Raw genomic sequence first — 18,659 nt, 5'->3', positions numbered from 1 at the left:
ACAACAAAAAAAACGTTCGATTGTGCAACGTTGTATTTTAATATTATTTGCCTACGGTAGAGACGAACGTAACATATCGTCACATACTTGTAACGTCCACGCAGGATGGAACTTGCACTCGCGGGAGTCGAAGTTAAAAAGTCTTCTCGGTAAAAGAAAAAAAAACTTCTGGGTGTCGCCCGCAGATAAGAGTCCAGTCCCGCCGCTGCATCTGTGATTGGTGTATATCTCGCTCTTCCATCACGTCTGCATAAAGAACATTGTGTCTCCATACATTGACACGATGGAGGGAGGGGCTGCTGCCGCACAACACACTGACAGAATGAATGCAAAGAGCCGAAAGAACACTTCCTGTTGATGCAAAAAAAAAAAAAAAAAAAAAAATTGCAGCAGCAACTGTCTGACACATCTGGACTGGAGAGGGGGGGAGGCCTGGCTGTAGCGTTAGCAGACTGCGGAGGGGAATGGACAACATTTAATGTCGAATTGGAACACGGTGAGTGCGTTTGAGGACCGCGTTCGGTGACCGTGAGCAGCCGCTGGATGTTGTCGAGCCGTGTTTTGTATTCTAAAACGGGGGAGAATTCGATGGTCTTGAGCTAGCGCTAGCTTGTAGCACCGGTCGGTGCTGGAAGCTAAGCTAACTTAGCTTTGGCGGCTACTCGAGAATGACAGCCGGGGTACCTGCGCTCGACGCCTTAACTTAAAGTGTCGCGACTGTACTGTAGTGGGCGAAGCGTTTTCGTACGTGTCACTGCTTATTCCACGCATTTATTTCGCTAAAAATGTCGCGTGAAAGTTTTTTCTTTACGCCTAATCGCCCGTCCAATTTTGGAAGAGCTAACTTGGCTAGTTGAACAGTAAGGGTGGCTCGGCCCTAGCAACCGCTGCACTTTTTTTTTTATTATTCTTAAATACATATTGACATGTTGGTTAGTTGCATCCATGGAACCTTCAGATTGGAATGACACGTAAAACGATATGCCTTTAAAGTTTAATCTTCCTTGTCCTTCGATGCCAACTTGGTTCTGCTGTCAGTGTCGATTTAACATTGAATCTGAATTCACTGCTTCTGTGTTTATCTATTAATGCTGTTTAATGCTGGTGACTAGCTGTCACTTACTTGTTAGCAAAATATAAACGTTTACCGTTCTTTTGATATCTGGGTTAATTCTAAACTGAAAAGTTTGCAGGGTGGAAAAAAACAAAAGTTCAAAGTACATGTAGTTTAGTATGCAAATGTTCTCCTGGAACACACACATAAAACGTGTCAATCCTTTGATTCGTCTCCAGGGTTTCGAAACGATAATATTGGCGCCTATAACCCGCCACACTATTTCATCTGAAGCCAGGTGGACGGTTTTAAACTGTAAGGCATGTCAGAACATTGTAAAGCAAAAAAAAAAAAAAAACCCATTTACGACCTTTACCCGACTTGGCGTTATGGTTTTGCACTCATCCAACTTGACTTTATAGCTGTTCTCCAGGACAGTAAAGCTGCATCCATTTTAAGCCGTTAACGGTGATTGCAAAAGACAGGCGTTATACGCTTTGAATGTGTGGCTGACATGAACACATTTGACTAGAACAAAGCATTTTAAGTTGAAATTCCATTGATGGGAACTGTACGCACTACTTGACAACAACTACTACTACTACTACATCTGTTGTAGATATTATGCAAAGGTCCTAGTGATACTGTGAGCATGTAGGCAAGTTGCCACTCTGCAGTGTTCATTACCTATTAAAACAATAATGAAAAGCCAGTGTAATAAAACTGTATCTCTAAATACTAGAGTTCTACATAGTTTGTTAGCAATGTGTAATTGATCTAGATGAGTCTTAAAGTAATGCTGACTATAGCCCCCCTAAAAAAAAAGTTTGTCAGCAGTGCACACTTCACCGCTACCTCAGTGGACATCTATGTCATACCCTTTGTCCATTACTGCTTCTGAGTGACACTACATATGAGCCATCCCTACTAATCCACTATAAATGTGATGGTAATTTATTCGTTCATTAGTTCCCAAAAAGCATTTCACATGATATGGCCAAAGAAATCCATTTGGAATGTCATTGTTAATAATATTAAGATAAACTGTATAGGGTTTAATCACGGTTGTTAATCCTTGGCTTTCTACTAAATGACAGCTGAGGGACACACCCAAGTAGTTTATCATTGTGTAGAACGAGAAAAGTCGTTTTTACATCATTATGTCTGGTGGAGGTTAGGCGTGGTCCCTGTGAATTTAGTTTCTTTGTATGTGGTTGCAATGTCGATCCATAAGTGGTAGAGAGAAACAATGTAAAGAAGAAAGTTGAAATGGTGTCACTGACGGATATAGCATGTACTGTACAATGTGTTTCTTTCTTAAAAAAAAAAAAGGATTCTGGTCATGCTCTTAGCGGCCTTGTTCAAAGCATTATGTTGTGACCTAAAAACCCAATTAGGAGTGAGACAACACAACTATTACTTTGGAAAGGAACACAATGGTAAACCACCACTAGCTTTGAGTTATTCAAGGTTCTCCTCCAAATATGTTTTCGATCACCATATAGTTGTGCTTTGATAATTACTCCTTAACTAACTTAATTGAATCAACTTCTTTTGGATTCCTGTCATGTTTTTTTTCGAACAGTATGCTTATCTAAGTAAAGTCTTAAATTGTTTGAATCTTATTAACTGCTGTAAATGTGGCGCATACTGCTAAATCAGATGCTCTGCATTTTTCTATTTCTTAGCACTGACAATGTTTCAGACATTCCTTTGCAGCCAAAATGTTTTGTACCGTATATGGTAAACTCACATTACTTCAAATTTTAAATTATATCCTTTCATGGGAAGCCACTGATGAAATTACACTTTGATACAATGTAAAGTAGTCGGTGTGCAGCTTTTATACAACTGTGTAAATGTACTGTCCCCTCAAAATAACAAAACACACACCCATTATGAAATCATCACTTTTGTTATATACTCTATGTGGCTGACCTAATATTTGTATTTCATAACAAATTGATGAAAGCCAAGCTTATAAAGTGTATAATACACTAGTCCAACAATAAGTACCATTTTCTCTTTCTATGTTCAAATCTTTCTTATTTCCTAATCTACAGTTCGTTGCTTGTCTGGCAGTTCTTGCTTGAGCTTAGTTTGCCCTACAAGCTGTTTTCTTTTTCAGAGTAGCTGAAATGCTGCTGATGTTGAAGAAATCATTCAATGCATGCTGACGTTGACAATTTTCTCCATGGTGCCTTTTGAGTGAAAAGGCACAGTTATGGATTTTGAGGCTCTTGGTCTGTTTCAAAGGAGGCTCACGTTTTTTATATCAGATGAAGGCGGCACATTATCAGTCTTTGTCGGCTGCAGTTGAGGTTTGTGGAAAAATATTTTTAATAGTGTAGTGTACTTTAACTCTTGGACAGTAACATGTTGGAATATAGAAATATAACATAACTAACTAACATGACAAGATGATTATCCTAAATCCATGGTGACATTTTAGACTGCCAGCTGCAATGACCGATGGGAAAAGGAAACTTTGTCAAAAGGTGGCAGGGATATGAATATACCAACCTTTTTTCAGGGTGTTTGGTCACCGTAGTTGCATTATATTAATAAATAGTCAGTATAACAGCAACGATCCTTCATGTAAATATTAGCAACATGCTTGCTCCTCCATTCCAGTTTATTTCTATCAATTTAAATTTAATTGAAATTGAAGAAAGTAGATATTTAGTGTATTCAATCCAGAACTTTTGTTATACAAGCATAATTTCTATGAACAAGCATTATATTTCACTTACAAATCCTTGAATCAACAATTTAGAATTAAAGCACCAGTGTTTAGATTATTGTCTTTGTTTAAACTTTGAATATTAATCAAAATTATTTATTCAACAATTCCTCATGTTTGCTAAACCATTTGGAGAAAGTTTATTTAATGCCTACAGTTAGTTTGCAATATGGATTTTCTCTCAATTGTCAATTATTTAATTCGCCCTCCTGTAATAACCCTACAAAAGGGAGTAGGAGCTAATGCCATTCAAATTCCGCTTCCTTAAATAAATGAATTGAAACTCAATGTTGAGGATGTTGCACTTTTTTGGTGACTGTCACAGCCACACAGATACAGGCCAAACCACTTTAACTGTATATGTCAAGATGGACATTTCAGCAGCACAACAGTGAACTGTCTGTTCTGTTCCTTAAGTGAATGTGTCTACATGCAAATCAGCATAAGACTAAAGTATTTGATTGAACTAAAAACATTTTTTTTTTAACGATCTATGGCTGGCTTTGGAATCTTGGTAAATGTAGAGACGATTTCTGCATGCAGTTAATGCATGTTTTCTTCCCTTGTTCTCCCCTTTAAAAGACGCTTAGAACTGTATGTTCTCCTTCTTAACGAATTTGTATTTTTTCTGAGGTTGGCAAACAGGTTTTCAAGTGCTTTAGTTAAGTACATGCAACCCTACAGTATATCTCGAACCAGATTTTCCACTTGGTGTGCCAGGTTCATTAAATATGTCCGAATGTGGCTATATATATTTTTTTACCAACTGAGAACAACTCTGTACGCTGTGCGTCTCAAGCATAGGAAAAAAAGTTTGAAAAGTTTTTTTTATAGAGATATTTGAATACTAAATATTTATGCATAGTTCCAACATCTTGTAAGGGACCCTTTAACCTTTCGGCATTCTCAGAATATTAATGTTGAATTAGGTATGTTCTTTTCCCTCTGAAGCACCATCTTGTTCGATAACTGGATGCTAATTTAAATTTGAATCGTACAAATGGTACTATTTAAATATTTGCCTTTTGTCCTGAAGATAATGCGCCAATGAAATGCCTTTTATTATTAAATAAACACTTTGGATCATAGACGACAAATATGTGTAAAAGACGGTATTAGCAACATTTTTAAACTACAGATTTATAAATTATGTAACTTATCTGTCAAAAAGATGTCTTTGATATTGATTTTTCCCCCCCTCTCTCTCTTTGTCTTAGGTGGCCGGCAAGCTGGAAAAATATATCCAAGACATGGATGACGGCAGATACATCGAGTTTGATGTGCCGGAGTTCAGCAACACTGTTCTGACCCAGCTCAACGAGCTGCGCTTGCAGGGGAAGCTATGTGACATCATCGTACACATTCAGGGCCAGCCGTTTCGTGCCCACAAGGCTGTGCTGGCGGCGAGTTCACCCTACTTTCGTGACCACTCCTCCCTCAGCACGATGAGTGGGCTCTCAATCTCTGTCATCAAAAGCCCAGAGGTATTCGAGCAACTTCTTGCATTCTGCTACACAGGCCACATGTCTTTACAGCTCAAAGATATCATCAGCTTCCTCACAGCTGCCAGCTTCCTGCAGATGCAAGCCATCATTGACAAATGTACCCAAATTCTCGAGAGCATCCACTCCAAAATCAGCATTCCAGTCAGCGTAGGCAGCCCCGGGAAGGATGAGTCCGAGGCCAACAGTGATCGAGTCAAGGACAGTAATCTCTTCGTGAACCCTACCCAGATCTCCCCCCCTTATTATTCCCGGCAGAGTCAAGTGGGACAAGAACAACGTTTGGAACTAGCAGGAAAGAGCCTCAACCGAGGGCAAAACCAAGAGGAAGGTCAGTCGGACAGAGGCAGCAGCGATGGAGTATCAGAACATGACGCCCCCATGGAAGGAGAAATAGAGCAAGTGGATCTGATCGGCAAAGACGGACAAGTAACTGATGTGCACGTGAAGGTAGAGAAGACGGAGCGACCCACATATTCTGATAGTTCCTCGGCTGGTGATGACGGCTACCACACAGAGCTTGTGGATGGTGAGCAAGTTTTGGCGGTCACCGTGGGTTCCTATGGTCCCGTCTTCCAGTCTTCAACGTATTCCTACTCAGGGCTTTCATCTTCCTACGTGGTCAATTTAAACAACTCCAGTCCTTCACGCTCCATACTTAGTGGCTTTAGAGGTGGAAGAGCTAAAGCCAAACGCCCCCTAGCCATTCCAGCAGGTGTTCTAAGTCACATCAAGCCAGACGACGGGGAATCAGCCGTTGGAACCACCGGGTTGGAGAACGACGTGCGAGAGCGTAGTCTAAGAAGTCAGTGGTACCCCTACAATGAAAGACTTATTTGCATATACTGTGGTAAGACCTTCAATCAGAAAGGGAGCTTAGATCGCCACATGCGCCTGCACATGGGTATAACCCCATTCGTCTGTAAGTTTTGTGGCAAGAAGTACACAAGGAAAGACCAGCTGGAATATCACATCCGTGGCCACACAGACAACAAGCCCTTTCCCTGTCAGATCTGTGGGAAATGCTTCCCTTTTCAGGGCACCCTAAACCAGCACCTGAGGAAGAAGCACATGGGAGCAACTGAAAGTAGCGGCATTGTTGACTTTGCGGACAGGATGGAGGAAAGATCAGATCAGAAGGACCAAGAGGAAGCATCCGAGGGGATGTTGGCTTTCGAGACGCAGTACGCAGAGGAGGCACCAGCTGACGATATGGAGGAGAGTTCAAAATGCAGTCCAGAAGAAGCTCAAGCTTCCAGATGTAATTTTTAGTTTTGCTTCTGCTAAAGAAGCTTAAAATCTTGAATTCAACTCGACTTCAATGACTTTTTTAAAATCAGCTCCCACTAGTCCGTTTTTTTTCTTGCATCAAGCATTTATGTTGGTTTTCATGGAAGTTGGGGCTTATTGGAGTAATAGGTGGTTTGTAGTAAAAAGATTCTTTCGTGCAAAGGGAGTTATTTCGGGAGCTACGCTTACTATTTTAAGGCGGTCTCAATAATCAAGGCCCCTTAACCATTTCTCTTTTTATCTTTCCATGTTTTTTAAAAACATATTTACAGAGTTATATAGGCATGTTGCAATAATTGATAATGTGAAAGCTCTGGAAAGATGCTTGTCATATCACCTTTATACCTGACCTGTTTTTGCACATACGGCCACAGGAGGTCACTTACTCACAAGGAATGATTTTTCTGCCAGTGCAAAGCTTTGTGTGACATCCGTTCAATACCTCATGACACAACTACACACTCATAATATACAGTATTTTAACTTAAAATATACCGGGTTCTACCTCACAGCCAAGAACCTACAAGACATGCTACCATTCAAATCTGTTTTTATCTTAAATGCAGAGTAACCGTTTGCCAAAAAACATGAACGAATATATAATTGCATAGAAATGATTTTATTAACGAGTCGTTCGCAAATGTGTCCTGAGCAGCAACTTTAATGCTTTGTTAGGCGGGTGTATAATCTTGTTTGTGTGTTTTCTTTTTTTTTTATATTGCAAAAAGACAGAAAAGCAAAGGATGGTCTGATTGCCAAATATCACAAAAAATATTGCTTTCTCTCATCGTATCTTCCACAAAACACTGAAAGTTTTACCTCACGTTACCACTACAGATCTCGGTTTTCTTTTGTTGTTTTTTTTAACGCTGTCATACATTTTGATAGCTTCGCAAACCAAACCAAGAGTGACTTGTTTCGTTCAGAAGTAAGAGCATTTAGGGTAACAAACGACAGGCACACTCATTACCTCGGCACAGTTGGCTCGAGGGCTGTGTGATGTGACCAGCAGTTTTATGTTCAGTTTGGAGTTCACTGCACAGCACACATCTGTAAACTTCATGGCAAGTGTATACAAGACCATTAATGGAACTCCAACTGTTCCCTTTTACTTTTTTTTTTTGTGATGGATCATACTTGTGTTTTCTGGACCTTTAAAACTGTTGCGGCGCCACATCTTCTGTGAATCATTGGGACAAGTGTAGTCCCTTTAATGTGGCGCGTAACTGTCCCAACGTGCTGGATTTCAAGAAAAAAGAACAAAGTGAATGAACTTTAAGTTGTTTCGTCACATCACACAGCCCTTACATGCATTGGATTTCTTCTCATGTCACAGTTTTCTACATTCAATATGCAAACGGCAAGAACAAAGGAAACCGCCATCGTCAATGGAGTTTCTTGTGTTTTTTTTTTTTTCCTTTGGTCCTTTTTTTTTTATTGTCCTCTTCCTTATTGTTTGAATTGTGATCTTTGCTCTCTGCATGGGTTGCGGTTAATCACTGACTTGGAACATGTTTTTCCCTTTTATTGTTCTTTGTACTTCAAAGTTGAAACAAAAGTAGTTTTTTTTTTTTTTTTTTTAGGTGGACGTGGTTAGAAATCGTTGATCCAAAGTATTCATGCACTTTGCAGAGTTAGGTGGTTCGGGATTGGTGTCTTTTTTTTCCCCCTTCTTGACTATTGAGTGTTAATATTTGTCTTGAACTATATTCTGGATTACTATTATATAGCACATCTTGCCTATTTAGAAAGTTAATTGAAAAATTTCAAGGATTCTAGAAACCACAAGACTCAATAGTTATTTTAACAGGATAATATAGTAAAATAAAACTTGATGGTGCACATCTTCTTTGTATGTGTCAGTTTTAAGCTTATATTGACTGAATTAAAAAACATTTTAAATCCCAGGGGCAACCTTTATCGGTGGAAGCAGCAGCTTTGACTTATGTCGAAGGATTTTCCCTTGCTATAGGCTGCCGAATTATTATTGTTTTGGCAAGTGTTATGATGACAATAATGTCCGGGTGGTTAGGAATCATCTCGGATGATTGACCGCTTACGTTAGCTGCACAATCAGTCACTGATTCATTGAGATCTGATTTTGTTTTGGAGAATTAATCGCAAAGCATCTTGATAATTCGTCAACAGTGTCTTAAGTGGAAGGTGAAACGTGTATTGTGCCATCACTCTACGCCAAAGATTAGCAGGTGATAGCTGCGCTGGGATTTGAACGCAAGATCGTGAAGACGGTGGATATTGAAAAACACTTTTGTTCACTGCTATTTATAAGATTCTGAGCTTAATACAATCAGTGGTGTAAGATTGGAAGATTTGAGGCACAATGTCATAATTACGATAATTAAACAAGCCATAAAATGACTGCTGACGATATAAAAGTTGTGCAATAGGTGTTGTTCTTGTAAAAAGCCAATGTGTAAATGATAGAAGAAACATAGAAAGCTTTGCAACAGTGGCATCTTCAACTCAGTGCCTTGCCACAAGCTTTACATTTGAACATTTGGCACTTTGTGTGCCCCTATTTTTGTTTCTTTTCTTTTTTAAATGCAGAGATCGTGTCGCAAATCAAGCCACGTTTATTGTCGAGTGGCTCCAAATTATGTCATGTGCATTTTGTACTTTTTATTGGTCCCGGCCTGTTTTTCTTTTTTTTTTGTAAATCACAGCTGTTTATGTGATCAAATGATAAAGGATTACAGTCAATCCTCCACGTTGACAGAGGGAACTGTTTTCCTCCTCTCTAACCACTGAGGACAATCCGAGCTATGTTTTGTATTTTAGGGTATTTCGATGAAGGAAGGACACGCATGAGAACGGGCATATCTGGTTCCTCGCTCAGCGCTTCTGGCTAGCAAACAGCTGCAGGGAAATTTAACAGATTAGAACTGAACATTTGCGCGAAGAGAAAGTGGGGGAGAATACAGGCCACATAGTGAAGCTAAATTGCACGTATTTCAAGCATAAAATTGATTAAGTTGCCAACGGATAGTTTTTAAAACTTGAGTTCTCTTCATTTTGTCTCGTTGTTTGTGCATTTACAGTTTATGTCGATAACAATTCCATCCAAAAATGTATCGTTTGCTCTCTAATCGTTCTTAAGGGATTCACTTAAGGCCTCACCTCACTTATATTAAGGATGTTTTTTCCTCATAAATGGTGCTGTTTAAGTTTGATTTTATTTTCCCTGATATCTCGGAATTTAAAATCCATATTACGTTGGCGGGAGTGGGGGGGAGGGTAAGCTTTTCATGAAGCTAGTAGTTAATTATATAACACATTTAAGCAACCACACTTCACGCTTCTTAGAGGAACATGTACAGAATAATGACGGACAAGAATTGATTTTTAAACCCCCTAATGGTGAAACCATAACTTCCCAAAGAGGATAATTAGGGCAGGTTTTGAAAACCGATCAAGAGATGTTTGTTGATTTTTATTTTTTTTTTACTTTTCACACCTGGCAGTGAAGTGGAGACATTGACTATTTCAAAAATAAAAGTGATTTACGGAGAAGTCATAATGTTATGAAACTCTTCTCTTCAATCTACACGCGTGAGCTGTTGGTTTACTAGAAGACCTCTCGTAAATGGTGGGCAACCTTCTGACACCGACAAACGAGGTCGCTTCGAAGCTTTGCAACAATGTGCTTTTAGTGGAAATCCATCCAGGCGAACTCCAACCCACCTGCCGTGTTTACAGGGAAAGCTGTCAGACTACTTTGTGAATTGCAGCTCGCCCTTTTTCCTCCGCATTTCAGGTAGTTCACGAACACTGATAAAGACTTCGGTAAAATCTTAAGTCTTCCATAGCCTGTCTGACAGTTTCTACCCACTGTGTATTTTAAAAAGCAATAACTTTTTTTTTTTATTATTGGAATTGATAGTTTTATTGAAATATCGGCCTGTGGTATGTTTAAATCTATGTCCTTCAAACTGAACGTCAGGGAGCTGAATCGAAAAAACCCAGGATGATTTGATACGTTTTTTTTCTGAAACTTTGAGCAGTTTCCTCCTCAGATTAAAAAAAACAACAACAACCTTTTAAATCTTTTTGCTTTTGAGATGATCAACACAAACCAGTGGTAGTAGACGAAATGCAGCACAACAACTGAGCGTGTGGTTCAGTTCTTAACTCGGCAGCGCCGTTCACAAGTTGCACCTCCAGCTGTCGCAGAATATCGAAAGGGATTTTTCGTTGGGCTGTTCAGCCACTGTTTTTTTTTTGTTTATTTTTAAGGAGGGGGAGGTTACCTGGGCAGCCTGCTGTCGTGATGCCGTTTGCTGGTCTTCTTGAGTTCAGAGACTGTAGCTCTTCAGGATCAAAAGAAAAGGGGTTTTGTATTCTTCCTTTTTCTGTTACAACTCACTCCTTCACTACCAGTCTCAAGCTGATATATTTGGTGACACGGCAAAAAAACAACAACAACAACCTAGATCTCAGGGTATCTCGTGTTGAAATGGTCTCACTGGACATGTAATGTCCAAACTAGTCTAATCATGCACTTCTCTTCAGGTGGGGAAACGTCCTCAGTCAGTAGTTTCCAAACATTCTGCCTCAAGGTCTCAATGAGCCAATATATCCCCCAGTGCTAAAGCTTTGAGAAGCACTTGCCACAAACTGACCCACGACAGCAGCTTACCCTGAACTCTCTCTTTTTCTTTTTGTCCACTTCTACACACAACCTCACAACCCAACTGTGAACCTCAGAACTCTACTGTTTTGTACAACTATGAAGTAAATGAAGCTAGCTAGAGCTGATGTATCTATTGCCATTTATGAGTTTATTTTATAGCATGAAATAAAAAAAATATATTTATTCAAATTATATATTTTACTCATAATCATTCTGTGCAGCTTCATTTTGGTTCTTAAGCTTGTAAATTGCTTTTTTATTATATAATGACAATGTCAACAGAATAATGCGTTTGTAAAATAAATGCGCTGATTTCGAAGTCATTTGTCTTTTTTGTCATTTGTTTGTAGAATTTGTAAATGTTGTTTTTGTTTTGTTTTGTGTGTGCGTTTGTGTTTGTCAGCAGATGGCACTGTTTACTCTGGTTGTTTCGAATGCTGGACACAAATTGTAGATGATGAAAACTCCAGTGTGTTCAGGGAAAAGTATTTATGAAAATTAATTGTGTGAGCTGAAACTTAATGCTTAGATAAATCTTAACTAAAAAGAGACATTCTGTTTAATATTTTCTGAAATAATCTTGCTTTTTTTATTCCATCTTTGTTTTACTCTATTTCATCCTCTGCTCATGATGGAATGACAAAGGAAAACCATCTAAATTTTGTTTAGAAGGATTAATGAAATCATGCCTAACTGCCAAAACTGATCAAATAATGTATTGTATATATTTTTAGAACATCCAATTTCCCCCCCCCCCAAAACATTTCTTTTATGGGTTTTTTTCCAAAAAACTTTTCTCTTCTTAAATGAGGAAGAGGTTTAAAACAGGATTTCTATAGAATAAATAAGAAATGTATTTAAACAATAAAATGCAGGGTAACCATAGGTTTGTATTATCTTAATAATTGGAAATGTGTATTCCAAAAACAAAATAAAGGGAACACTAAAACAACATATCCTAGATCTGAATAAATGAAATATACTTATTGAAGACTTTTTTCTTTACGTAGTTGAATATACTGACAACAAAATCACACAAAAATAATCAGTGGAATTTATGGAAATCAAATGTATTAACCCAGGCTGATTCAACTTTCATGTAATGTCCTTAAAACAAAACGAGGGTTGTGAATGTGTGTGACCTGCGCGGACCTCCCTACATTGCCTGGGCGTGCTCCTGATGAGGCTGTTGAGGGATCTCCACCCAGACCTGGACCGAAGCATCCGCCAACTCTTGGACAGTTTGTGCTGCAACATGAGGTCAGAGGATGACGAGACATGATGTCCCAGATGTGCTCAATAGGATTATGGTCTGGGGAACCGGCGGGCCAGTCCATAGCATCGATGGAACGAAATTTATTGGATAATTTAAACTTTTTTAACAAATAAAAAACTGAAAAGTGGGGCGTGCAATATTATTCGGCCCCTTTACTTTCAGTGCAGCAAACTCACTCCAGAAGTTCAGTGAGGATCTTTGAATGATCCAATGTTGTCCTAAATGACTGATGATGATAAATAGAATGCACCTGTGTGTAATCAAGTCTCCGTATAAATGCACCTGCTCTTTGATAGTCTCAGGGTTCTGTTTAAAGCGCAGAGAGAACCATGAAGACAAAGGAACACACCAGGCAGGTCCGAGATACTGTTGTGGAGAAGTTTAAAGCCGGATTTGGATACAAAAAGATTTCCCAAGCTTTAAACATCTCAAGGAGCACTGTGCAAGCAATTATATTGAAATGGAAGGAGTATCAGACCACTGCAAATCTACCAAGACCCGGCCGTCCCTCCAAACTTTCATCTCAAACAAGGAGAAGACTGATCAGAGATGCAGCCAAGAGGCCCATGATCACTCTGGATGAACTGCAGATAACTACAGCTGAGGTGGGAGAGTCTGTCCATAGGACAACAATCAGTCGTGCACTGCACAAATCTGGCCTTTATGGAAGAGTGGCAAGAAGAAAGCCATTTCTCAAAGATATCCATAAAAAGTCTTGTTTAAAGTTTGCCACAAGCCACCTGGGAGACACACCAAACATGTGGAAGAAGGTGCTCTGGTCAGATGAAACCAAAATCTAACTTTTTGGCCACAATGCAAAACGATATGTTTGGCGTAAAAGCAACACAGCTCATCACCCTGAACACACCATCCCCACTGTCAAACATGGTGGTGGCAGCATCATGGTTTGGGCCTGCTTTTCTTCAGCAAGGACAGGGAAGATGGCTAAAATTGATGGGAAGATGGATGGAGCCAAATACAGGACCATTCTGGAAGAAAACCTGTTGGAGTCTGCAAAAGACCTGAGACTGGGACGGAGATTTATCTTCCAACAGGACAATGATCCAAAACATAAAGCCAAATCTACAATGGAATGGTTCACAAATAGACGTATCCAGGTGTTAGAATGGCCAAGTCAAAGTCCAGACCTGAATCCAATCGAGAATCTGTGGAAAGAGCTGAAGAAATTTCGTTCCACTTCACGATTGTGTCCCACTTGTTGTTGATTCTTGACAAAAAATTAAAATTTTATATCTTTATGTTTGAAGCCTGAAATGTGGCGGAATGTTGAAAGGTTCAAGGGGGCCGAATACTTTCGCAAGGCACTGTAGTCTCACAAGGGGTCTGAGGATCTCATCTTGGTTCCTAATGGCAGCCAGGGTACCTCTGGCGAGCACATGGAGGTCTATGCGGTCCTCCAAAGAAATGCCATCCCACACCATTACTGACCCACTGCCAAACCGGTCATGCAGGAGGATGTTGCAGGCAGCAGAACGTTCTCCACGGCGTCTCCAGATTCTATCACATATGTCACATGTGCTCAGTTTGAATCTGCTTTCACCTGTGAAGTGCCAATCAAATTGATGTGTCATCCTGGATGAGCTGCACTACCTGAGCCACTTGTGCGGGGTGAAGACTCATGCTACCACTGGAGTGAAAGCACCGGCAGCAGTCAAAAGTGACCGAAACATCAGCCAGAAAGAATAGGAAGTGAGATGTGGTCTGTGGTCACCACCTGCAGAACCATTCCTTTATTGGGGGTGTCTTTCTAACAGGCTATAGTTTCAACCTGTTGTCTATTCTATTTGCATAACAGTGTGTGAAATAGACCGTCAATCAATGTTACTTTCTAAGTGGACAGTTTGAGTCCACAGAAGTGTGATTGACTTGGAGTTACATTGTGTTGTTTAAGTAGTGTTCCCTTTTTTCTTTAGAAGTATATATGTATATATTTTTTTGTTTTCGAGACCTCATTAAACGGACCAGACAACAATGGAACAGGTTTTTGTAAACAAAGTTTATATTTTTTTTATTAAATGTTTCTTAAATTGTCGGACTTTGGGACCCAACAACTTTTATTTAAATGTATAGAAAGAGAAAATGGCTTCCAATGAAAATATCCCTTCATGATAAACTGATGATAGTTGATGTATTGGCAGTTTTCTTCCTGCAGAGGGAGCTATAGAACAATAATTGGTATTTTGTGGGCGCTAAATGCAACTTTCGTTCACGCTTAACCTTTTATTTCAAAAAAACTTTTTCTTGTTTAATTTTGCAAATATTCTAAGAACAGAAAAATCTTGACCTAGTAATGCAGTTCTTATCATTTTAATCGTAAATTATTTTATTATTTTAAAGCAGCTCTACGCGATTTTTAGTCGAGCGACCCCAGTGGACTAAAGGGGTGGTGTTTAGTGTTTAATTGACAGCTGGCTAATACAATCTTTTCGCACTCCCACTAAATAGGCGGAGCTTATGACAAACAAAGCGACCCATTGGTTCCCTTTCTAACCTTTAGAAGTCTAGTCCGATCAACTAAACCGAAAAAAAGTTGAAAATGAACTTGTGTTAATGCAATAAAATACCAAAATCAAAGCACAACCTCATCACTTTCCTGCACGTTGCAAGGTGAAATGAGAATCATGGGATCATCGTTCAGCTGACGTGTGGTCCTACAATAACACGTGAAGTGCTCTGCTCAGTGGAATCTGAGAGTGCAGCCAGAGCCACGGAACATAAGTCCAGGAGACCTGAGGTAGGCCTGTTTCCACACGGAGGCTTGAACCGCTTTCAAGGGAAGTGATGCATTGTGGGTTTGTGAGACGGATTCCGCAACTTGGCCCGGGTGTAAACAACTGTCACACTTTGGGTTGTCTGGCCTTTCATTTTTTTTGGGGGGGGGGTTTTATTCTGTAACTCACACCAGTGAGAAGCAGAACTTCATCTGCAGACTGGAGTTGCTCGTGTCAATGTCTTCTAGTTTTGCTGAGGGTGCATTTATTCTTAAGTGAAGTATGAAGTCACTTACAATAATAATGCTCAACCAAGTTTTGAAAGGCTTGACACGTTTTTAAATTTATGTTTCTGTGGTTAAGTTCAGTTTTCATATTATTGGTTACTACTGCTGCAATAGAAAATAATCAAATCTACCAGGAAAGTTGTGTGACTCCTATGTTATCATGCCTCTGCTTGACCAGTAATATAGTAATATATAAACAATACTGTGACATTAATGGTAGTAATTACATTTCTAAATTACATTTTCTTCTGGTACTGTTTAAGCAACTTGTAAGTTTTTCTCTGAAACACACACATATTGATCGATACCAAACTGTACCAAACAGTTTTCAAGACATCCTGCAAGACTGATGTGATAGTTGTGCCCAGACCTTGGCAACATACAGTCTAGGGACTGCACTTTGTTTGTTTTCATCTTGTGTAAAGGTGAAACAAAGGTATAAAAAACAACTTGAGGTTCGGAGGTTGTAGTTGAATTCGACAATTTGCTCACCGCGAAAAAAAGGAACAAATACAGAGCAGACCCTTCCCCTTTCTTCCTCTCTTCACACTAACAAAGTACCCCCTTTTAACCCTTGTGTTATCTTAGGGTCAATGTGACCCGAAGGCCTAAAATCAAATATGTTTTTTGGTATCCCTTGTGTTATCTGGCTTCCAGAAATACATATGTAGAGGTGAAGGTCTTTCACATTGACCCAGAGACACCACAAGGGATACCAAAAAACACATTTGATTTTGGGCCTTCAGGTCACATTGACCCTGAGATAACATAAGGGTTAAAGAAGTCAAAAGATGAACATTCAAATACTGTAAAAGAAAATATTCAGTGAATGAAATATATATATTATATTTTAAATATTATATAAATAATATATTTTGTAATGTAAAAAAAGCCTATATAAGTAAGTAAGTAAGTAAGTAAGTAAGTAATATTTTAATTATATAGCGCTTTTCGAGACCAGGGTCACAAAGCGCTTAGACAATCAAAACAATACTCAAAAAAGTACATACTTTAAAGATCAAGATAATACTGAGAACAACACAGGAGTTCGAGAAATTCAAGGAAAAGCCTGAACAAATAGAAATGTCTTAAGATGTTTCTTAAAGGAGTCAGTAGATCCATCAAGTGCAAAGAGAGAGGAAGATCGTTCCAAAGCTTAGGAGCAACAGCCTGAAAAGATTTCTCTCCTCTGGTCCTGAGCCGTGTGCGTGGAACCATAAGTAGATTCTGATCCACAGACCTCAGAGCCCGAGCTGGGGTGTAAGGCTGGATCAGATCAGTGATGTAAGGAGGAGCCTGACCATGAATAGCTCTGAAAGTAAGAACCAGAATTTTAAAGTTGATCCTGAAAGAAACTGGAAGCCAGTGAAGAGTTTTAAGGATCGGAGAAATGTGAGTTCTCCTACTTGAGCGGGCCAGAATTCTCGCTGCAGAGTTCTGAATCAACTGCAGACGAGACAGCTCCTTCTTGTTAAGACATGAAAACAAACTGTTACAATAGTCCAGACGAGAAGAAACAAATGCATGGATTACAAGCTCCAGATCATGTTCCGACAACATTTTCCTAAGTTTAGAGATTTTTCTCAGTTGAAGGAAACAGTTTCTGGTCACTTTTTTCAATAAGTCTTCAAATAACCTCTATTTTCATATTCAGAAAGAAAAAAAACATGATAATACTAATAGGAAATGACAATAAAGATCATAATATTTTTATTTTTGCTGTTGATTTTTCAATGCGAATTTTCATTTAATTTTGACCATTCATTGCTCATTTAAGCTGGCACCATATGACCCAACTTAGTGTGACTTTGTTAACTTCAATTATTTGACTGATGCAAATTAAAAACAAGGATCAACTTAATCATTGGCCGGTCTGTGTCGTTCTGATGCTAATCCTATTGTTCTGGTCTCTGCTTCTTGTTCTTGTCTTTGGTCTCCTGACTCATTATCAACCAACCAGTTTAGCAGCGTATCATATCACTTGACAAACGTTATCAAATAAGCTCTGCATTGAGGGCAGAAAGCTTTCATGAAAACTCCAAAAATTTGTACAGTACACAAAGTACACAAAGAAGTCAGTGACTATTTTGGTTAATGTACTTACTTCAGTCCTTAGTAGATACAATATCTGTTTAATTAAATGCAATTTGAAGGTTATATTGACAGCGATGAGCCAGTAAATATGCTCCATTCAGCTTAACAAGTCTTTTTCTTCAGAGTTGATGAGTCCACAAACCTCAGGCTTAAATGAAAGTCTTAAACTACAGTAAAAAAAATGATCCCAGTGGTAATTATTAGCATAACAAGTCACAGAAACGCCTGAAACACTCTCATTATGTGGCGCTATTATCATCAGAATTAGAATCTACATTGTGTGTGTGTTGGAAAATAAACCCGTGCAGAAAAGGCGTTCACGGAAAATCAACGAAAAAACATAGACTATGAGTCGCCTTTTAATGAAATATGAGCATAAATCACTTATAATTTCAAATGGCTTGCTTTGGGGATGATTCTCAAATAGACGTAGGTTAACATTCTCGAAACATCATCGCCTCATAAAAAAACAAATTGTGCTGCGCTACACGTTGTAAAAAAAAGGTTTAAGCTGACGTTAAAGAGACTTCATTCTTGTCCACACATCTCAAATGGTTTCTCCATTAAACCTGACCCAGTTCAGCCGCAGTGTTATTGGAAGCTCAAGTGAATAAGAGTCTGCAGAAAATATCATAAGACCTCATTGTTGTCGCAAAGCGTGTGTGTTTAAGTCGTCCCTTAACGTCCAGTAGAGGATGAGGTGGTTCAAATACAAAAAAACGAGTGATCATTAATAAACAATAATAATACAACAAACTAACAAGTGTAGCAGCGTGTTGGGGAAGCTGACCTCTGACCCCGGGGCCCGACACATCATCAGCTGGGATGACGGCTGCCGCTGCTGGCAGGTGTGCCCCACATGTGAAGACCATTACCGCCGTGACAGGATGGAAAACACAGCGAATGAGGGAGAAGCAGGAAATGTAATATCACTTCTCTCTTTTACTGCTGGATGTTTGGCTCGAGTAATTATCTCTTGGCTCACCAGCTCGTGTTTGGCGATGACGTTATCTGGAATTTGTTGGCTTCT

General features: G+C 39.2%; 1 protein-coding gene across 1 annotated transcript; it reads left to right on the top strand.

The window, feature by feature from the left end:
• Window positions 1-214: 214 nt before the first annotated feature.
• zbtb34 (zinc finger and BTB domain containing 34) lies at window positions 215-11,559 on the top strand. Its single transcript, XM_087796023.1, has 2 exons — window positions 215-496; window positions 5,015-11,559. Exons 1-2 carry the CDS (start codon window positions 479-481, stop codon window positions 6,569-6,571), a joined length of 1,575 nt encoding a protein of 524 aa, XP_087652149.1. The 5' UTR covers window positions 215-478; the 3' UTR covers window positions 6,572-11,559.
• Window positions 11,560-18,659: the final 7,100 nt, after the last annotated feature.

Source organism: Callionymus lyra, chromosome 1, assembly GCF_982586985.1.
Source record: "Callionymus lyra chromosome 1, fCalLyr1.hap1.1, whole genome shotgun sequence".
Taxonomy (NCBI): domain Eukaryota; kingdom Metazoa; phylum Chordata; class Actinopteri; order Syngnathiformes; family Callionymidae; genus Callionymus; species Callionymus lyra.
This window is presented reverse-complemented; position numbering and strand designations above follow the sequence as displayed.